The sequence below is a fragment of the Fukomys damarensis genome, unplaced genomic scaffold, assembly GCF_012274545.1.
Source record: "Fukomys damarensis isolate Sample0158 unplaced genomic scaffold, DMR_v1.0_HiC HiC_scaffold_27, whole genome shotgun sequence".
In the NCBI taxonomy this organism is placed as follows: domain Eukaryota; kingdom Metazoa; phylum Chordata; class Mammalia; order Rodentia; family Bathyergidae; genus Fukomys; species Fukomys damarensis.
The window spans coordinates 40,919,798-40,943,161 of record NW_022900939.1 but is presented as its reverse complement, the minus strand read 5'-3'; the positions used below and the strand labels follow the sequence as shown (position 1 = coordinate 40,943,161).

General features: G+C 34.5%; 1 protein-coding gene across 1 annotated transcript in view; it reads left to right on the top strand.

Moving 5' to 3' along the window:
* Fam135a (family with sequence similarity 135 member A) overlaps positions 1-23,364 on the top strand; it is a 109,849-nt gene that overhangs the window by 22,953 nt on the left and 63,532 nt on the right. The window contains exons 3-6 of the mRNA XM_019206611.2: positions 4,051-4,130; positions 20,588-20,727; positions 20,805-20,875; positions 22,499-22,672. Of these exons, the coding sequence (XP_019062156.1) occupies positions 4,051-4,130; positions 20,588-20,727; positions 20,805-20,875; positions 22,499-22,672 (465 nt within the window). The remainder of the gene's footprint in view (positions 1-4,050; positions 4,131-20,587; positions 20,728-20,804; positions 20,876-22,498; positions 22,673-23,364) is intronic.

Here is a 23,364-nt window from a genome sequence, read left to right as displayed (position 1 = left end):
TTTTTTTTTTTTTTTTTTTTTTGGTACCAGGGATTGAACTCAGGACCTTGTGCTTGTGAGGCAGGCTGTGGAACCCCTGAGCTAAATCCCCAGCCCTATTCTTTCTAAATAAAACAATATCTTTTTTTTCCAGTACTGGGCATGGAACCCAGGGCCTTCATACTAAGCTAAACATCTAGCCCTATTTATTTTTTATTTTATTATTTTGTTTTATTTTTTATTAGCATAAGTTTGTAGAATACAATATTTACATTCCGTGTGTGAAGGTGCTACATGTATGCAAAACATTTTAATTCCTATTTTCATCCCCTTTCCTTCTCCCTCCATGACCTTGCTAAATTGCTCAGGCTAGGCTTGAACTTGTGTTCTTCTGCCTCAGTCTCCCAGAGTGGTATTACAGATATACACCATCACATCCTGCTCATAGTATTATTTGTTTAACTAAAAAGATCATGTTTACATATATGTAAAACTACTTTGCCTTCTAAAATCATAATTATTACCTCTTAAAGTTTGCTTTGACTCAGTTATAAACGCTAAAATAATACTATTAATGTAAATACTATAAAATACTGAAAAGGAATAGAAATGTAGCAATTTAATATTCATAGACTTCTAGCCATTAGCTTCCGTTTTCTTATTCTTCCCTCCAAAGCCAAAAATACATTCAGATTTTCCAGCAACAGAAACAATAGGCATACATCTAATTCCCTTTCTCCACCTGTTGTATCTGTATAGATGCTAAAGAGCTGTTCTTTTTCATTTGAATATTAAAAGATTTAGGAATGCCAGACTCAATTTTAGCTTATTTTTTTATGTGAAAGGTTAGATCTAAGTAGAAAAACCTATATTATTGTAGAGATCTTTTTTTTGTTTGACTGTTTATTCCTAAATGTTTTATTACTGTTATAGCTATTGTGAGTAAAGTTTTTATTGTTTTGTTCAGCAGTTCATTACTGGTGTAATTGGCATTATTGCTTCTGATTTTTATACAGTGATTTTTGTGTCCCATAACTTTTCTGAATTTGTTTTTAAATACTAACAATTTTTGGATGGACTATTTAGTTTTTTTTATATGTAGAATCGTATCATCTGGAAATGTGGAAAATATAATTCTTTTCCAGTTTAGCTGCCCTTTCTCTTTCATAATTGCCCTTGCTAATATTTTCAGTATTATATTAAAAGGAATGGTCACCATGGACTTTTTGTCTTATTCTCCATCTTGGAGAAAATGCTTTTAGTATGATGTGACAGTGTCTCACTTAAGTTGCCCAGATTGGTCTTGAACTCACAGTCTTCCTACCTCGGCCTTCCAGGTAACTGAATGACAAGTATGTTCTGTGCCACCACGCCTGGCTGGTTTACTAGTACCTTACTGAAAATTTTTGCATCTGTGTTTATTAGAAATATGAATCTTTAGTTTTTGTTTGTTTGGTTTGATTTGATTTTTTGTTATGTTTATCTGGTTTTGGTATCAGTAAAGTTGTAAGATATTTTGGCAGAGTTCCTTTCATTTTTGTTTTTCTGGGTATGGTTTAAGAATTGTAATTAGTTCTTTAAATATTTGTAGAACCAAACATGGTGGGATATACCTATAATCCCAGTACTCATGTAGGAGGAAGCAGGATTGTAATTCCAGCCTTGGCTGGACAGATAATTTAGCAACTTAATGAGACCCTGTCTTAAAATAAAAATATGAAAGGGCTGGTGATGTCACTCACTGTTAAGGCTTGGGGTCAGTGTCTGGTACTGAAGAAAAAAAAAGAAGAATGAGGAAGGGTGAGAACAGAGCTCTCAGGGCCTGGATTTCTTTTAGATGGGAGATTTTAAGTTTCCACTTCTATCTATTGCTCATTATTTGTCTCTTGAGTTCATCTTGATTCAATTTTGCTAGGTTTTATGTGTTCAGGAATTCATTTATTTCCTTTAAGTTTTTAGTATACAGTAGTTCATAGTAGTTTCTCATGATCTTTATTTGTGGGATATGAATTGTAATACCTCATTTTTCATTTCTTATTTATTTAGGTGTACACTTTTTTCTTGAGTCTCACTCAAGATTTTTCAATTTTGTTTACTCTTTCAAAATGTCGTCTTTATTTCATGTATCTTTTGTTTTGCCTTTTTAGCTTCAGTTTTATTTACTTAACCCCGGGCCTTTATTATTTCTTTCTTGTACTAACTGGTTTGTTCTAGCTTTTCTAAATCTTTAAGGTATCTTTTTAGGTTGTTTTGAAAATTTTCATTTTTTTATATACATTTCTTGTTATATATTTCTCTCAGTGCTATTTTGGCTGTATCCTACAGATTTTGGTATATTGTATTGTCATTTTCATTGATTTCTAGAAATTACATTTTTCTTTTATTTCTTGTCTTTCCCATTGGTTGTTTAAGGAGCATGATACTCAATTTCCATATTTACATACTTTCCATACTTACATACTTTCTAGTGTTGACTTTAGTTTTTTGTTTTTGTTCCTGGGGATCGAACTCAGGACCTTGCACTTACAGGAAGGTGCTGTTGACTTATAGTTTTATTGTTTTTGTTTTTGGTACCAGGGATCAAACTTAGGTCCTTGTGCTTGCAATGCAGGCTGCGGAATCACTGAGCTATATCCCTGGCCCTTGACTTATAATTTTAATATTCATTATGGTCTTAGAAGATATGGTATATTATTTCTTTTTTATTAAATTATTGAGACTTGATTTGTGGCTTCACATATGATCTGTCCTGCAGAATGTTTCATTTTCTGGAGAGAAGAATAGGTATTTTACTACCATTGGATGGAATGTTCTATAAATGACTGTTAGGTTCTTTTGCTCTGTAGTGTGGCTCAAGTTGTTTCTTTGTTGGTTTTCTCCCTGGATGATCTGTTGCTAAGGAAAGTGAAGTGTTGAAGTTTCCCACTATGGTTGTTGAAGGAAGAAGTCCTAGAAAATTTTACTTTTCTGGTTCACCTGATTTTATCTTTTGTTTATATTTATCTTATGTGTTAAAGCAGATCTTGTCTTCATTTCAACTTATCTTCTACCTCTATATATAGAGTTCAGTTGTGTCCTTTAGAGATCCCTTTACCCTTTTGTTTACTAATTCTTTAATTCTGCTTTTGTGACCTGATCATACATATACCCTACCCAATCTGGTATTATTTGCAAATTTAACAATTAACATGCTCTAGGAAATTATTAAAGAAAATTAATACTAAATACTCAGCTCCCCAGTATACACCTAAATTTGTTCTTGATTTCTAATGTTTATTTTACTTTAGGAAATTATGTGGATGTGGATGTGTGTATGCTCCATTATATACACAGATTTGTAATTTGCAAAAAATTTGGTTTGCAAACAGAAGGATTTGGCAAAATTTTTGCAAACTATTCATCAGGTGACACACACAACCACAGCCATCTTTCCCACATAAGCACAAACATGATCGTCTTTTCCAAAATCACAGGACAAATTAAATTTGCAAACCATGTTACCACTGTGTGTGTGTGTGTGTGTGTGTGTGTGTGTGTGTGTGTGTGTAAATCCTTTCAAATAAAAAGCAGATAAAAATAAATAAACAAATAGATCTTAAGTTGGGGAAAAAAGCTAAGTTCCTTAAACTAAATATATACTTTTATTTTGTCATAGTATGGAACCAGTTTTTTAAAACCACTTATAAGTATTCTGACATTTTCTCAAACTGTTATTTATGAATAATTTTATTATATTTTAAAAGAAAATCAGTGAACCAAGTAGACAGTAAAACTCTTGAATGCCTAATTCACAGGTTGCTGTCACATGCTCTCATATAAAATAAGAAATACCACATGTATTGCTTCATTTTCTCTCATTCATCTTTATATCTGTTGGATTTCCATTTTGGTTGTATGTCATACTATTTGATATGTAGATCTGAGAATGTTTTTATCTACCAATAGCAAATATTATAGAAAACTGACATAATTATGTCAACTTTATTATTTTAATAGATAAAAATATAGAAATTGGAGCATAGAATATTTTAATATGTTTTTGAAATGATTTCCTTGTTTATTTTGCTTTAGTTTTTACCAGATTCGTGCCTCTATGAAAATTCCACCAAGAATTCCCCACAAAGTAGAAGCCAGTTTGTTACATGAAACAGGTAAGCCAAGGAAAATTGAAAAGAAAATCTGAAGGAAAATTACAGTGGTCAATATTTCTTTCTCATAATTTTTTCATTGTGAATGTAAGGTATTAAATGATATGATTATAATATTCCTCGTAAGAAATATATTTGTCAGCCAAATAAAATAGACTTGATTATGGATACTATTTTTTCAGTTTCTTAAAATACACACATAAAAAATGTTGATGAAAGTGCCATAAAAATGAACATAGCTAAATGTGGAATCAATTATATCATCTAAGATGCAATTTAAAAAGATACAAAGTGTATACACACATACAATGTGTCCTATAATTACAAAAGTATTTTATGATAAAATTTTATAATATGCTTTTTGAGAGCATTGTTTTTGCCTTTGTTTTATTTAAAGGGGATGAGCTACTCTAATTAGAAAACAAAGAGCCAGAAGGCAATACAGGAAGGTATAAAATAGGTATATTATAGCTGTTGTTAGTTTACTTTTATTCTTAGGTGAAATACTAGTATTTAAGGTTTTAAGCTAAAACTATTAGCCCTGTCGTAATCAGTGGGTCTTTTTCAATATAGTATACAGTTTTAGCATCTCTAATCCAAAAATCTGACATCTGAAATACTTTAAAATCTGAAACCTTTTTAAGCATCAAGCAGAAAATCCTACACTTGGTGTGAATGTTTGCACTTAAAACAGGTGTGTACTAAAAATAGTGTATAACATCACTTTATATATATATATAATGCATAAATACATATATATATATATATATATATATATAAATGAATTTTATTTTTAGACTTTGTATTATGTATGTGCAAGTACTCCACAGTCTGAAAAAACATCTGATATCCAAAACACTTCTTGGTTCCAATCATTTTGGATAAGAGATAACCTGTGTCCTGTTTTCTTTATTCCATGTAGTTAGTGAATGAAATGATTAATGAAATATTCAAGAGCATTACTATATAAATCTAGTTTTACTGAGTATTATAAAGTAATAAGTACATCCATATAAAGCTATACTGAGCATGAACCAGTCCACTTCTGTTATTAAAAAATTCTGGAACTGTTTAGCTCTTTTTTTTCTCACACTAGAGATAACAAAATGCTAGCTAATGTTAAAGTTTGGTTATTTGTACATCATGGAGATCTTATTCTCTCTTTTTGAAGACTCAGAATCCTCAAGGAGGCCTGTTTTTTCTTGACCAAAACAAGAAAAATAGCTTTGTTCTCTTACAAAGGAAAAAAGTTTCCTTCTTGACCTGACATTGTTTTCATGTGTATATTTATTGTCAAATAGGCCTTCTTTTTTTTTTAAGTGTAGGAAAAATTTATTGAGGGAAAGAAAGCTCCTGTCTAAGAGAGACAGAAGGAGACCAGAAAGTGGGTTGCCCACTCACACTAATTTTTTTTTTTTTTGTACTGGGGATCAAATTTGGGTCCTTGCACTTACAAGGCAGGCGCTGGAACCACTGAGCCAAATCCCCAGCGCTCTAATTTTCAAAGATGTTTTATATAGCAAAGCCATGTGGTGAGGCTGGTATAAAGTGCGACAAAACTATAAGAACCAGTGGAAAATTATAAGGTGGGCATGAGGTGGGGCAAAACCATTACCAACCAATAAGATTACAGGTACCTAGGTAATGTTGATTAAATGGGGGTCAAGTTGGGGCGAGCAAGTCACGTAGCAAGTGTACAAGGATTTTCAGTAAGGATGGGGGTTGTAAGTTTACTTTTAAGAAATACAGAGGTATTAAAATAACTGACATTACACAATGCATTTAATTGTCCCTGTGAACTTCCTTAAATCTAGTAGCGGAAGTTTCTTATTCTGTTTTATCTGACATTGCCAGTTGGAATAGATGTCTGACTTTATTTTGCTTTTGAGATAGCAAGCTGTTTGAAATAATTTTAAAGGGCCATATCAGTTAAATACTTTTAAGGGCTGAACTTTCTAAATAGAATCAGCATCTTCTCTGTTCTCCTGAAGTTTGGGGAGAACAAACCTGTGACTGTTAATTCTCAATAGCTGACATTTTTTGAGATTCAAATAATAATCCATACTTCAATTAACAACTTTGTATTTTGGTTCATTTTGATTTGGAATTAATAAAATAATATTGCTGTTAAAATGTTTGGATGTGAGACTAGTTAACCTAGGAAAAAAATCTAACTAGGGAAGGAGAGAAGACATAAGAATTAGAGAAATGAAGAAATGATAGAATATAGACAAAACCAGATAAATCTTAGCACATGATTGATTGAAAGGCCAAAAGGAAATATTTCAGAAGAAAAAATACTCTTCCTAATTCCAGTTACCATGTAGTTTTACTTATATAATACCCAAATAGCTCCTTGTTAATGTATGATTTCTTCATTCTTTCATTATTACTCTTCTGGAAAAATAGACTTCATAATAAAGAGATTTAAAACTCTATTACAACAAACCGTTGTACTCATTAATTTTATTTAGCATTTTTCCATATCATTTAAAGAATTATTTCCACCTTACTTTTCTAATATCTTAAATAACTCTCTCAGAGGACTCAAAATTTTAGCTTTCTTTGGTATTACAAAGTAATTCCAAGAAAGATTGTAGATAACAAAATTAATAGCAAATAGGAATAATAGACAAATCTACCACTTGAAAACAAGGTCTTGTCAACCATTTAGGTTTTTATAGAACAGTGGTGGCAAACCTATGGCACATGTGCCACAGTGGGCTGTTTAACATTGAAAGCTCCAAAAGGTTCGCTGTCACTGATAGAGAAAATTGAATTAATGTCACAGAACTTAGTTTGGTTACTGTGTTTCATTGAAAATTATTTGTTTCATGGTAATGTTATAACTTCCTCTTTTTTCAATAAATTATCTTGACCTAAACTTTATGGAAACATTTTCTCCAGGTCTAACTTCTTTGTGTGTGTGTGTGTGTGTGTGTGTGTGTGTGTGGTACTGGGGATCGAACTCAGGTCCTTGCGCTTGCGAGGCAGGCCACCGAAACGCTGAGCTAAATCCCCAGCCCATCAGCTCTAACTTCTTAATTGATGAGTTGAGGATAAGGAAGGGCCTCAGAAATAATTAACTTCTTGCTGGGAATTTGGCTCAGTGGTTCTGCCACCTGCCTCACAAGCACAAGGGCCCAAGTTCAACCCCTGGTACCAAAAAAATAAAAATAAAAAATGAAAAAAAAGAAATAATTAACTTCTTAACTAATGAGTAGAAGGTCAGGAAGGGGGTGAGAAATAAATTATCAAATAGAAACCCATGATTACTTTTCCTGCTCTGTTGTCCTTGAGTGACTTGCCTTACTGCTACTTTGTGTTCTAGTTCTGCCAGGAACACCTTTTTTGTCCCCATTTAGGAGTGCATTGGCATCATCAGAGTTGACAGTAGTTCAGAACTATGAGTCTGAGCCAGGTTCTTAGATCCAGTAATTGCAGTTATGTAAAGTCAGGTGTGCCATTCAGCATTTTCTGACCTTTAAGTGCATTTTATGGCCTGAAAACTCAGAGCATATGGTAGATTGAAAAGAACACAGATGTCATTTGTGGCAACTCTGTTTTAATGGTATCTTGCATCTTACAGTTGTTTTTCCAAAGCTTTTTGATTGTTTTGACTTCAGTAAGCTGAAGTGCTTGCCTGATGTTTCCTTCACTGACTACTTACTGCAACAAATGGTCTCCAGATCCAGTGACTCATCTATTAATTTGTTGACAGTGATGTCAGGATTCTTTCCATAGTTTCAAGGCACCAAGTCATTATTCAACCTTCACAACATTATACCTAATCTCTGAAACCTTAACAATATAGATTTTGTAACTTTTGAATTTATCCTCTTCTTATGCAAGAAACTTACTTCATTTGATGTTTTCTTACTTCATTTGATGTACTTCAGTTTCTGTTTTCAAGTGATTATGATGTTCAGTTCACTCAGTTTGGTTTTGATTTACTAACCAGAAAAGTGCAAATGTTATTGCCATTCAGTTGCTTGTCTTTTTAAGAAAGAAACATATTCTAGAAAATAGGCTTATTTTATGGATAAAAATAAAAATAATGATTGTTATTCTCCAGTGACCAAAAACTGGTTGGAAAAGATTTGGCTTTTACCAAAAGAAACATGACTCAAGGTTCAATTGCTAGGCCAATTTTATGACAGAAATATTACCTATAACCAGTGTCACTTAAAAAGTGATGTTAGTTTTACATTATGACAATTTGTATTTCAAAAATGCCTGGTTAAAGAACCTTCTCTTTCTCACTATTTTCCTAGAGACTGAGTCTGGTTTTTTTTTTTTAATTATAAGTCCAGATTTAATTATTGTGGCTGCCATTCATTTCTTGGTTCTGGTAGCAGATGTGTATTATTGACTGAAATGTACATGACCTGATAGTATATTAGTATATAAAAGTGAAACAGCTTCTAAAAGTAAATAGCTTTTGGCAAATACCAGTCTATAAAAAAAAGCCTGGTTTGGAATCAAAAATAGACTTCTTGGTATATAATTATATCTTATATGTGAAACCATTATCTAGTCTCACAGCATCATACCAGAAAATTTTTTTAGATGCTGCATACTTTTTATTTAAATTATAACAGTTAAAGTAGCAAGCATAAAAACTAGATTATGGACAGAAGAAGAAAAGTATCAGCCAGGAATTTAGCTTAGTGGCCACCCACCTGCCTTGCAAGCTCAAAGACTTTGATCAGAGTACCCAAACAAACAAACAAACAAACAAAAGGATTTGCCGGGTGTGGTGTCACACAGCTGTAATCCCCACACTTGGAAGGTTGAGGCAGGAGGATCACTGTGAGTTCGAGGCCAGCATGGGCTACATAGTGAGTTCAGGGCCAGCCTGAACTACGAAGGGAGACCTTGCCTCAAAAAAAAAAAAGGAAGGTATCAAAATTTTCACATTTTTTCTCACCTCCTGTCCAAATAACAAACATTTGCCTGCCAATCTGAAATATATACACCAAATATGACTTAAGATCTTTTTTTATTCCAAATGTACTGTTTTACTTTTAAATCTAATGTACAGTATCTTTATTTTTCTTGTTTATGTATGCAAAGAAATCTGCAGTGCTTTACAGTGACCCTGAGCGGTTTGTGGGGTGTGCTGTCCTTCCGCCACCTAGCCCATTTCCATTGTGATTACTTATCTTTCATGTGTATGTTCCCCGGGTTTTGAGCCTTGTTTCATCCTCTGAACACCTCTGATAAGTTAAATCTAATAATTTAATAGGTATTTTCTAATACCTAGTGTACCCTGGAATACCCTTATCACACCAAAGGTTAATATGAAAATTACCGAGGAGAATGGTTTGTAAAGTGCAATACATGAGATGCTCATAGGTGTTGGTCAGACCCAGAATAGTGTTTCTGTGTCTAAATAACTTTCCTCTCCAGCAGCTGGACACGGGCAAAGAAGGCATCTCTTTATAAATCTTTGAGACATTTTTGTTCACTCGGTCCTCCTTCCTTAAAATTTGTTTCACTTTAAAATAACATTAAGGGCAGAGGTATGGGGATAAAAACAAGAACCAAGACATATCATGTGAAGGTACAAAATCCCGATGATAAATGTAACTGTATTGTTTACTTTAAATGTACCAATAAACTTAATGGGGGGTGGGAAGAAAAGAAAATATTATAGGTTTCACAGGCAAAAAAAAAAAAAAGCATTTAGGAGTTCCAGGAGTTTGTATCTTCTTAATATTTATAAATTTGGGGGCCGGGGATTTAGCTCAGTGGTTCGGTGGCCTGCCTTGCAAGCGCAAGGACCCGAATCCCTGGTACCCAAAAAAAAAAAAAGAAAAAAAAAAAAAAGAAAAGAAAAAAAAAAAGAAAGAAAAAGAAAAAAATTGATAAATTTGTTACAGAAAGGTATCCTTCCAAAAATGTTTCACCTCAAGAAATCTCTTCTCTGTTTTTATCTTTCTTTTAGTAGATACATATTGTTGATTTCTAGCCTATTTATAACATAATATACTAATTTTATATGGGATAGTTTAATTTCATTCTTTGTATTCTCTTTCATTTTGGTTCTTTGAAAATGTTTTCAAAATTTCTTCTAAAGGCTTGGATTTTCTTCATTTTTTTATCATCTAATTTTTTAATTTATACTTTCATTTTAATATGTTTCACTTATAGCACTGTATTTTACCATAATTCTTTACCTATATGTTTCTGGAAATTTTTCAGGGAGAAAAGAAAAAAATGACAGTGTTTGTGAGTTCCATGGCATGGGAATTAGATGGGATTTTATAGCTGTTGAAATAGACATAAATTATTTCCAGCACAAGATTGTGCTGACACTGGGAGGTTTAGATCAGGAAATAACTGTCATCTGCAATAACATCAGTCAAGGAAGACAAAGACTATGAAGCTGTTGAAAATTGATTAAGTAGAACACATTCATGAATTTTGACAATAGAAAAGGCATTGCCGATTCTAGGAAGTTGGCCTCCATTTGAAATGTTAGGTATAATTTCCATAAAATTTCCAATAATTGTGTACCATTTCTAGCTGTGATAGTATTACTAAAATGAAGCATTTTTTATTTTGTTTTTAATGTCTATCTGCTCTTCCCTTCTTATTCTCCCCTTACAACATAAATAACTTCCCCAGGATGTTAGAAGTTTCTTCTGCCATGTTATCCTGACACTATTTTACTTTCTTTAGCACTTATCAGGTTATAATTTTTTTTCTCAGAAATGGAGTTCTACTGAAGCAATACCATGTACAATAAAGAGCAAAGCCTTTCGAAAATAAGGAAAATTTTAAGAAATGTAGCAAGAGACAGTTCCTATTATATTACTAATCTATTACTGTTATCAGTAACTGAATAATGTTATGGAAAACTCATCATAGTTTTATCCTTCTGTAAATTTTGCGTAGCTTATGAACCTTGAAGTTCACTTGGCATTATAGTCTCCATCTCACTTTCTTTATATTCAGCAGGTTTTCTGTCACCGTCATTATTTTTTTACCTGGCTGAAGAGCTAGTGATAATTATGTTACCATTTACTTTAGCCTGCTAAAATAGGGAGCTAAAAGTTTATTGCATTGTACTGCAATGATTTGCTTGATGTTTCCATCCAAACCAGACTGGGAACTGTGAAAACAGCCATAGTTCTTATTTATGTTCATAGCTCTTCGTGACTAATACTTTAGAGACTTAATAAATTAGGGTTGAATGAGTGCTCACTTGTCCACACAATAAATAAGAGCTACCAAGGCCAGCAGCTTAACCAAAGGAAGTGGAAATGTAGAAGATGGAGATAAGAATAAAATAAGTTAATGTAAGTATTTGTAAGCTTCTAATTACAGTATGACAAATCTCTAGTAGTGTTGCTCTGAATGTTTGTGTTAGTGGGTAACTGAAAGGCAAAGTGAAAATAGTCATTTCAACGAGGAAATAGGCCACTAAATTAAGAAGTTAGGTATAATTTATCAAGTAAATACTTGTCAGTTGCCTTTTATGTGTGAGACATAATGCCCAGTCTTAAAGAAATAAAAAAGAAATGTGGATTCTAATTTCATGGAAATTTCATTATCTAACTAATATTTAAAAAGAGTTACAGATTCAAGACAGTAAATTGAGTATGCACATACTTGAGTCTCCTTATTTCTAAGACCTTTCAGGTCATCTCCCCCTCTCTGTTCTGCTATCAACTCAAGAATTTCGGGCTTGAAGTTAGATGATTAAGAGCAGATAATGGGGAATGAAAGGTAGACATGAAAATGAGGGCTGTAATGATGTCAGCCATGACAGCTGGAGCTCCAGCCCTGAGGCAGGATGTCCAAATATTACTGTTTACCTTAGGCACCAAGCCTTGGGATTGTCTCTAAAATAAGCTTCCCTGAGTCATTAGGACTTTAGAGGAAAGCACTCATGCTTTTTTTTTTAATAGTAATATAACAACATAAAATCTATCCTCTTAAATTTTAAAGTGTGCCCTACAATATTATTAATTATATGCACATTGATATACAGCAGATTCTAGAGCTTTTTTGTCTTGCATAACTGAAACTAAATACTGATCCCCTTTGTCCCTTCTCCCTATCCCCTAGCAACTACTATTCTCCTTTCTTCTTCTGTGTGTTTCACTGCTTTACATATCACCTGGAAGAGGAATGGTGTGGCATTTTCTTTCTGTGATTGTGAGTGTAATATCCCTAAGATTCATCCATCTCCATAGCATGTGATGAGGTTTCCTTTTTCAAAGCTAATAATATCCCAGTGTGCATATGTACCACTTTTTTTTTAATCCATTCATCTCTAGGTAGATATTTAGATGATTTCTGCTGCTTGGCTACTATGAATACTGCTTCAGGGAACATGAAAGTGAAAACCCTTTGAAATTCTGTTTTCATTCTTTTGAACACTAAGAGGTGGACACTAAGAGGGTCATGTGCTGTTCTATTTTTAATATTTTTGAGGAACCTCCACAAGATTTCCCATGGTGGATACACTATTTTACATTTTCACCAACAGTACACATGGTTTCTAATTTCTTCACATCCCTAAATACTAACATGTTCATAATACTATGTGAAGTAAAATAAGTGTAATACATGAACCTTGCCTTTAAGGAAGTTCTATTCTTTCCTCCTGAAAGAGCTTCCTTTCATCCTCATTTAATTTTTTTTTCGTGCTATTTCAACTCAAATACTATACTGTCAACAGCTGTTTCTGGCTTCACAAGTAAGTTTATCCCATATTATAAGATGCTTCAGCATTCTATCCTATCACTTACCGAAGGTATAATTTACAGAATTAGATGAGGTTAGAAGAAAAGCTATTTGGTTTTGGCTGATTCAGTCCTCTTAGCTTAGAGGACATGCTGCATGACACAGACACAGAGTAACTAGTTTTTATTGGAAATGTGTCAGGGTTGTTTTGAGGCCCGAATAACACATTATTTTGTTAGATAATGAAACACATACCCAGGGACCCAACCCCTCATTTAGCAAACACTACCAAGGGGCCAGGGATTTAGTTCAGTGCTGCCTCCACCTGCCTCACAAACGCAAAGTCCCGAGTTTGATCCCCAGTACAAAAAACAAACAAACAAAATAACAATAACAAACATTACCAGTACTTTAAAATCCTCCAGTATTCCCATCCTGACTTTTGTGTTAAATATTCTTTTGCTTTCCTTATATTTGTATCACCTTTGAATGTAACCCAAGGAAATATATGATTGAGTTAGGAAAAACTTGAATAGCAAGCACACACCCTGATCTGTGAGAACACTGCAGTATTACTGCTATTAAAAGAAGGCTCCTGGGCTGGGGATTTAGCTTAGTGGTGCATGCCTGCCTTACAGATTCTGAGTTCCATCCCTGGTACCAGAAAAAAATAAATAAAAAGAAGGCTCCCACTGAGTGTGGTGGTGCACACTTGTGATCCTAGCACTTGAACGGCTGAGGCAAGAAGATTACTGTGAGTTTGGGGTCAGCCTAGGCTACATAGTGAGTTCAGGACCAGCCTGGACTACACAACAAGGCCCTGTCTCAAAGAAAAAAAATAAATCAGTTAAGGCTCCCGAAAGAAGAAAACTTGAACTGTTACTCCTCCCTAGGTTATAGTAAGCTTCACATTCAAAAAGTTTTAAGATTCCTTTCAAGAAGTTAGTGGTCCAGGTCAAGAGTGAATTGTGCAAAATTTAGAGTTCACAGCATTTGGGCTTCTGAAAAAGTTGTAATGTGAATCAAGTACTGGATATCTGACATACATGGATTTGCCTCTAAACTTACTATAACTTTCCTCCAACTCTCAGGAACCTGTCAAAGCCTCCAGCTTCAGGGAGGTGAAAGTGATGTAAGATGATGTAAAGCAATAGAGGAAAAACTGCATTAATACAACCTCAAACAAGCCAAATACTAAAGACTCTGTCCAAGCTTTTATTCTATTAAAGGTGATATCATGGCAGCAGGGATATTTCAGATGGCAGACCTTAACATATCTGTCTTTGGAGATGCAAATCCCATGTTTCTTCAGATGTCTATAGGTCTCCAATATGTAAGCACGACTGAAAGGAAGGCTCCCTGGGAGCTCTGAGAGCATTTGTGGGGCTTCTCTCTGGGGTTTCACTTTAGAATGATGATGAGCCCTTTGCCGAGGAAGGTCACTATTTATAGATATTTTTCATTGAGTGGTCAGACTTGTGATGTGTAAGGTTTTGCCTTGTGTGCTGTTGACAGTTCTTCTCCATGCTTTCCCATGTTTCTTTACATCTTTTGAGAAGAGTTACCTGACGGCCTCTGTTACAGACTAACGATGGATGTTTGGGGAATGGACAGCTTTCAGAGTTAGAGATAATGTCTTAGTCTGAAGCACAGGGTAAATACTTTTACTGTCCAGTGTAATGATAATGTCTCTCTCCAGTACAAAAATTACACAGGTTTTCTAACAGTTCCTTATAGAAGATTAAGGTGTCTTAGAGCTCCTCAGTTGTGATCAGCAACCCACTGCACGCATACTGTCCCCTTGGGCCTGTCTCCACGTCACCCCATGGACTTGGAGTGGCTGCAAGGGGAACTGTTGTGAATACGATGCTCGTGATTCTTGCTATGCTGAGAAGAGCAAAATCTTTTGTCTTTGGCCTAAGAGTTGGGCCTTCTGCCAGCATCTGTGAAATCATGTCAGGCAAGCTTATTAGCTTGCAAGCAGGATAAATTCTCAGATTCTTTACAGTTCTTGAATCACCAGAGAGGACTCTTGTCTCTTTCCTTTCTGGGTCTAGATGGTAGACTTCTAGAAGCACAGTAGAGGAAGAATCTTTGGAAGCTCTGCATTCAGTATACAATATTCTTATGCTTTTATAATCATGCTGTTTTATCAGGTGACTTCAGTTCAGAGGGCTTATATTTTATCCTCTCCAGAAAATAAACCTCCAGCTGCTGCTAGGATGAAGGGGAAGGGCAACAATTTAGTGACATCCAGGGGGAAAGGACATAGGAATCTCTTTGTGTTCTTTGCTGACAGGACACCTTCTCAAGAACATATTACCTGATGTATTGCCTGATGTTTCTGTTTAAAATTATCTTTAGCCTCTTTCTTTCCTCCCTCTGTTTTTTGCGGTAGCATTATTACTTTCAAGCACATTTTATCTTTCACTTGTTATTTTTGTACATGCCATTCCACCCCATTAGAATGTAAACTATATGAGGTCAAATATTTCTATTTCTTTCATTTTATTTTGTATCTCCCAAACTTGGAAAGAATCTGGAATATAAAAGCTTTTCAGTAAATATTTGTTAAATAAATAAATAAATAAATAAATAAAAGTTGCTCCTGTTTCCCATACTCCCGAAATGAGAATAAATTAAGAAATTCATTAGCTGTAAGTCATTGGCATATCTTTTTTTATAAAGATTTAATATTGATAATAAGTAAGTGTATAAGCAGCTTTCACTGGGGGCTGTATTATTAGTCATTCCAAAGCAGTTTGGCATTATTTCTTATCTGGTGCTAGAATCCCTTTTAGGGTGTTCCTAAACACAGTTTGGGTGTTTGCGTGTTTGTTTTTTATGTTTGATCATTTCTAGCACTCCACTCAATAAGTATTAGATAGAGTTTGTGGGTAGATCCAATGGGATTTGCTGAAGAATTGGACAGGAAGTATGTGAAAAAAAGAAATTAATAAAAATCATTTTCTTTGCTTCTTTATTTGAGAATTTATTAAATCTGTATATATGAGTAGTATGAAAAGTATTAAGGTCCATCCATCATTCTCCTCTCTCATCTCTGCCTTCTGCAAACTTCCTTTTCTGTCACTACAGCTTGTTTGGTTGGAAAGTTGTTAAGACAAATTTTGTTACATTATCAATATATCTTTGTACCTATTTTCTGCTGATAACAAATATTAATTTTTAAGTAAATTTTATCATAACTATACTTAAATAAATGGATAATAATTAATATCATTCAGTATCTGGTACATATTACAAATTCTCCAACTGCCTCAAAGATGATATATTTTTTTCTTCAAATCACACAAATCACAAACATTCCACACATCACTGCACTGTTTTATTAAACCAAATATTGTATTGCAGAAAATAAGCATTGTGTATATGTGGGGGGGTATGTTTTTGCACATATGTGTACACTCCTAAATGAGAAACGTGGTCATGAATGTGGTAGGATTTTGTACATTTGGCATATCGATAGTTTTTCTGGCAGCCTTATGATTTCTCTAAATTAAATGCTTGATTGAATTCATAGTCATTTGTTTGGGAAGAATATTACATATGTATGTATTGGTGTTAAATTCTATCATTATGCTTATAAAAAATATAATAAAATAAGTATGGGATATAATAAAGAAGAAACAGAGAGCTGGGGATTTAGCTCAGTGGTTCAGTGGCCTGCCTTGCAAGCGCAAGCACCCAAGTTCAATCCCCTGTACCAAAAAAAAAAAAAGAAAAACAGAAAAATCTGATTTAAAAATGTGAACTTTTAGTTGTTTTTGGATTTCAAATATAAGTATACTTCTTTTCTGTGGGAAGTTCTGTTAGAAAATGTAAGTGATACAATCAACAAGCATATGATATTTATCAAATTAATAAAACCAAGGCATTTATAAATCAAAATTTTGAGGACAGTTTCTCAACTATAATATGTAACTTTGTTTTATTTGTAAATACAATATTTCAAAAATATTATACAAAAAGAAAATAAGAAAACATATGTTTGAAGGTCATATCAAACTAATAATGTATTTGGATTATCAGTCTGTGTTGTATAAATTTTTGTTTATTTCGTATCCTTTTTTGCTGTCATATATATGTATATTTGAAATTCTTATTTAGTATCTTCATTTCTTGTCATGTATGTTTACAATCCTTAATAAAAAAAAGAAAAAAGAAATTAATAAAAATCACACATATAGTTAGTGACAAATCCAGGATTTAAACTCAGCCAGTCTGGTTCTAAAGTCTGCATTTTTAATCAGCACACTATGCTGGGGTTTTTTGTTTGTTCTGTTTTGTTTGTGTTTCTCTTTCTTAATGGGGGGAGGGAACAACAGGAAACACTGAAAAGGATTAGTCTACAAGGTAAGAGCAAAACCAGGAGAGTGTGATGTCCAGAATGTCAAATTAAGGAAGCACTTCAAAAATGAGAGAATGTATAACTGTGTAAAATGCTGATTATGTCAAGTGAGTTCAGAGAATTTCCCTTTGGATTCACCAAAGCAGAAGTCACTGGTGATCTTCATAAGAGCAGTTATGGGCTGGGTGTATAGCTCAGAGCACTTGTCTTGTGTATATGAGGCCCTGCGTTTGATCCCCAGCACTGGGGGGGGGGCTATAAAAAAGAACAGATTCAGAGTTTAGGTGGAATATGAATTAATTGTTGCTGTGTAAAAATTTACCACCCAACTTAGTTTATGGTTTTTGTTTTTTTTTGTTGTTTTTTTGGTACCGGGGATTGAACTTGGGTCCTTGCACTTGCAAGGCAGGCCACCGAACCACTGAGCTAAATCCCCGGCCCCCACCCAACTTAGTTTAAAATAACACATCTCACAGCTTCTGTGTATCTGGAACTTGGCTCAGGGCTCCTCATGAGGTTGCAGTGAATTGCTTCTGCTGTGTTCACACAGTAAGCTATTACTTCTGCTGTGTTCACAGAGATGAACTGTGCAGGAAGAGATTATGAAGCATGTGAATACCAGGAAGTGAGAATCCTCAGGGCCATTTTGGAGGCTGCCTATCACAAAATAAGCTAGAGATAATGGGAGGAAATAAATTAGACAAACAACCAAAGACTCTTGAAGTTTTGCCAGAAAGAGCGAGTAGAGAAAATAGGGAGTTCGTCTAGGTACATCTGTAGGTAGATGTACTAGTGAAGCTTATAGAAATGTTCTGATTATTTTTACTATCTCACAAGATAAGAACCAGAGACTGAAAATAATTTTTAGCCTCAAACTGGCAAACCCCAGCCTCACCCTCCCAGGAGCTGGGACTATAGGCACATGCCAGTGCATCGGATTACAGCTTGCAAGGAAGTATGCACGTGGGTGGGATAATGATGAATCGTGAAATGTAAAAGGAAAATGAGTTGAAAGCAACTAGAGAGATAATGAAAAGCAGCAGGATTCATGGAATCTACTTGATGGGTCACAAAATAGTTAAATTTTTGGTATCAGAGAAAATGGGGTAAAAAGATAGATGACCATATGAGAGAGGAAGTTGGTTGGAATTATAATCACAGAGGAATTGAAGTCATGGGTACTGTAAAAGTCTAGGGAGGACCATAAGAGTGAGGGCTACAGAGGACTATCAGGCAAGAACACAAAGGAGAGGAGGAAAAGACCCAAATAATTCAAACCTCGGAAGGTTTATCAACATAGCTGTTGCATTCACCAAGAGAAGTGGCTAAAGTAGTTGGACAAAGTAGCCTTGAGTTAATAACCTTGAAGAAATGAGGCTTCTAGGAATTTGTAGAGACTGCAGAAATGGGTGAGGTGGTCAGTGGCACTACGCTGTCTAGTGACCTGAGACTCAAAGCTCATGGTAGAGGTGATTCTAGAGGAGACAGAACTATTCAAAAGCATCACTAAGGACCAAGATTTGCTCCAGACCTCGTAGGAGAAAGCATATGAGAGAAAACAGCCCTACTTGAGAGAAGCAGCATCCTCAAGGTAGAACAGTAGGGAAATCTCTGCTGCTTAAGACCATCAGTTCCAATTTTGCATTATCTACTTTTTATTGAGGAAAATTTCTTCCCCTTTTCAGTTCTTCTCTAAAATACTATTCAGAAGTTGAGCTTCTGATGTACTTTATCACCTATAAGTATCTAAATATTTTGAAATGTCTCAAGTTTACAGGAAAGCTGCAAGCCTGACATCAAGAACTTTTTTTTTTTTTTTTTTACCCAAATGATATAAGGATGTTTTTCTGTCCTATGAGCCACTTAAAAGTAACTTGTCACCATGTATGGATGTTTTCTCAGAACTAGCTTCCATTATTCCTAATATATTTTCTTTTTGATCAGTCCCTTGTACGGGCCAAACTCCTATCTGCTGTCTTCACTCCTCTGGCATGGGCGTTCTTTTTATGCTGCTTGGGCTTCACCTCATACCACATTACTCCCCTCACCGTTCTCAGCTCTTCTACCTTACTGAAATATTTTTCTCAGAGGTCCCTATGCTGGCATGTTCTCCCACCTCACTTAGACTCTAGTAGAGTCTGTTAGACTGTCACTGCTATCTTCTCCACCCCCACTCCCAAATGAAAGTCTCTTTTGGACTCCTACACTGTTTCTTATGTCACGGGGTTACTGGAGAATATGGTTATAAAACCATGACAGCAGGCTGACTGTTGCAATGACCAGACATCATTGACCCGGAGACAAAACAAACTTCTACAGATGAGGGACAGTTTTCCATAAGACTGCCCCTCACTTCAGATACCACTGCAAGTTCAGTGGTCTGCAAGCTGCCCACTGACTACACATTTAGTTGTTCCCATACATGCATGATAATTCAGTGGAACAATTTACTGAATACCAGAAAGTACTGTATGTATTACAGTTTTATTATTGGAAAACTACAAATCAGAACCAGTCCAAAAAAAGAAAGTACATAGGTCTGGTCTGGAAAAACCTCAGATGTGAAGATTTTATTGTTTTCTTCCTACAAAGCTAGGAGGTGCTACCACCACCATTATGTTAGAATAAGCAGTGTTCCCACCTCATCCAGACTTCAGTGTCCAGAGGTTTTAATTGATGTTTCATCACGGAACTGTGACTCATCCCATTCCTCTTCTCCCTGGACATTGGGCTCATCTCACATGACAGGAGGCCCAGTTCCCCAACCCTGTGGGTAACCCTGACAGTTGGTCTGGCCCCATCCTGTGGCATTTCTGTAACATCTGCTCTGTGGATGCCTACTGCACAACACTGAGGTAGCATCAACTATCTGGACTCTCCAAGAACTGCATCTGCTTCCCAGAAGCTGGGGACACAGACCAAATTCTTTATTCTGGGGTTTGCAGCTTATCTCTCAACAACCAGTACAAAGACCAAGTAAATTTATTCTTCATTTTTTGTAGAAAACGAAATTGTGTTTTTCCTGTGGTATACAGATCAATTCTTTATTCAAAAATAACTAGGGCCGGGGATTTAGCTCAGTGGTTCGGTGGCCTGCCTTGCAAGCGCAAGGACCCAAGTTCAATCCCCGGTCCCCCCCAAAAAAAAATAACTATCTTGAGATTTTCTCAATTATCTTTCAGACTCATCATCACAGTTTTAAAGTGGTTGTAATCTACATATTCAGTTTTTGTCACAGATTAGTAAACTTTCAGAAATGTTCTAATATATCTGTGTAAAGTAGTAATGACAATGGAGGATTGTAATCAAACAGTATTTTAAAGTAAAAAATATTTATTATACTATTATATTTTGTCTTCAGCCTCTCAGTTACCTGTCTTATCTGTTTTAGGTATGACTTTAGCCTTTCCAGCTTCAGTTCATGATTCTCTGATTTGCAGTAAAACATTTCAAATTCTGTACAAAAATGAAGAGGTTGTTTTAAATGATGTTATGATCTTCAAAGTTAAAATGTTGTTGGAAGAAAGAAAGGTAAACATCTTTTCATACATACTTAGATAACTTTTTATAAATATTCAAAAATCATCTCATATTAAATTTCTCTTCAGATTGAAGAAACCCTTGAGGAAATGAGTTTTCTGTTATCCTTGGATCTGCACTTTACAGATGGAGATTATTCGTAAGTGGGCCATTCAAAAAATTAAAGAATCTTCAGCTTCCTTTTATTGACATTTATTTTGAAGTGCTTCTGTTTGCTGGGAGAGTCTTATGAGAAGGGTTTAGGTTGCTCTTTTGTGCCCAAGCTGATTCTGTGAAGTCCAAGTAGCAAAATCAGATAAATTGAAGGAATGTGAAACAATTTCCTAGACTCTAGAAATTGCACAGTTGATCTAGTACCACAATTGATATGATGAGGCATGGAAATATAACTGAATTCTCTTCTAATGTATGATTGGCAATTTCTTCTGAGTAGCCTTCAGGTGAGATTTTGTTGGTGCTCTGAGAATTGTCAAGACTAAGGACTCAGGTTTGACAGTTGTAGTTCATTAATTTCTAGAGTCCTGAGAAAGTTTTAGGAGTGTCTCTGCCATGTACTTGCCCACATACCTGGACCCACAGTCATACATTTTAGAGACAAATTGTAGTTGTGTTCAGTCAAAACAAAAATCAAGAATCCATTTAACAATTTTACTTTTGGAGGACTTTTTTTCTGTTTCAAGTGAGGCTTTAAAAATACTTCTTGAATACTGTATATAAATTCAGCCTGCGTGTAGGACTAGGTAGTCACATTACTGACAAATGAGCAGTAATGTGAAAGGTTTGCTTTATTTTTCCTCTTCATTATCATAGAGGAATAAGAATTTTTAATATGGTAATTACTGCCTCTGTGATACTTGTTACAAGAATTCTGTAAGATTTTTGTTTGTTTAATCAAGTCAACATTCTGTAAGTGAGCTAAGCCTAAATAAGTAGGTAGCTCATTAGTTTTAGGTATTGTAATGTATGTATCCCTTCTTTTCCTCCTCCTCTCCCTCCTTCATTCCCTCCCTCCCTTCCTTCTCTTTAATGATAGTAGTGATTAAACCCAGGCCTTTGCACTAAGCTGTATCCTCAGCCCTTTTTATTTTGAGACAAAGTCTCACTAAGGTCCTCAGGCTAGGTTCAAACTTGTAATCCTCGTGCCTCAGTCTCCCAGAATTGTAGAATTACAGGGGTGTCCCACCGTGCTCTACTGTATGGATTTTTTAAAAATACATTCGGATATAATTTTCATTTCATTTTAAATTTTTTGCATTTGTAAATTTAATGTCAGACTAAATATCTGAAATAAAAATATCTTTACTAAATAAGCAATGGTTTACTTATTTTCTGAGCCTCAGTTAATAAAATTTTGTACAATAAAAATGTTTTGAAGTATCTTTTGGGATTTATTATAATAGAGTATAACCTGTGTTATCCTGCAACCTTATTAGAAACTGTACTCTCTATAGAGTAAAATTTAAGAGGAAATTAATTTCTCAAGGCTCAAAAGGACTCATTTCGTAGGGATATTAGTGGAAAATTAAAGAGCCCCCATCGTGGACTAATAGAAAACTACAAGTAAGATCGGATTATTTTCTCAGTTGATATTTTTCATATTCTGGCCTAATGCAAAATTGATGCTTTAAAAATTAGTCTCATTCGAAATTTTTGAAAAGTATTCAAGTAAATGTTTCTGATAATTTAAAGTACTCTGTAAATATCAGCCTTTTTAGATGTTCCATACTTACATGAAAATGCTCTTTTTTAAAAAAAATAATAGGGCAGATGATCTGAATGCATTGCAACTAATAAGTAGCCGAACACTGAAGCTGCACTTCAGCCTCTATAGAGGACTTCATCATCATGCCAATGTTATGTTTGATTATTTTCACCTTTCTGTCGTGTCTGTTACGGTTCATGCATCATTGGTTTCACTGCACCAGCCACTAATAAGGTAAATTTAACCAATATACTAGTGCTTATTAATGTAAAGTTTTTCATTTTTATAGTGAAAACATATTTTGATAAATAACTGTAGTAAATATTTTTAAAATTTATAATTAAGAAATACTTTCATTTTATACTAAACTAACAAAATAATAAAATTCAGTTTATTTCATTTACCACTAGGTTGATAATGTTTGGCTTTAGGTAGTGGTACCTCAGTTCACAAACTCAGTTCTCTCCGTGATTCTGGTTGCAAACTGAATTGGACATGAACCTGATCAAATTTCCTCATAAGGTCAACATTGGATCTAACCATTGATTCAGTTCTTTCCAACTCATTTTGCAACAAGAATCATGGAGAGAATCAAGTTTGTGACCAAGGTACCACTGTATGAAGCAGCCTTTCTTAATTCCAGTTAGTTGACCAAGTCTGCAGTCTAGAAATATCTATATGACACTGTTTAGTCTGTACTTGTGTGTAACAGTGTTATATTGTTATTACACATTCTCTGTAAAAGTATATGAATTTTTCTTAGTTGTCTTGTTTCTTCTCTGAATGGCTAATTTTATCTTTCTAACTATATCAAATGATAGTTATTACTTTCTAAGTCATTAACCAATGTTGTGGATTTTTTATTAAGCCTTTTTAATTATGTCATACACAATTTTAGTTTGAAGATATGTAATATTCTGGATTGT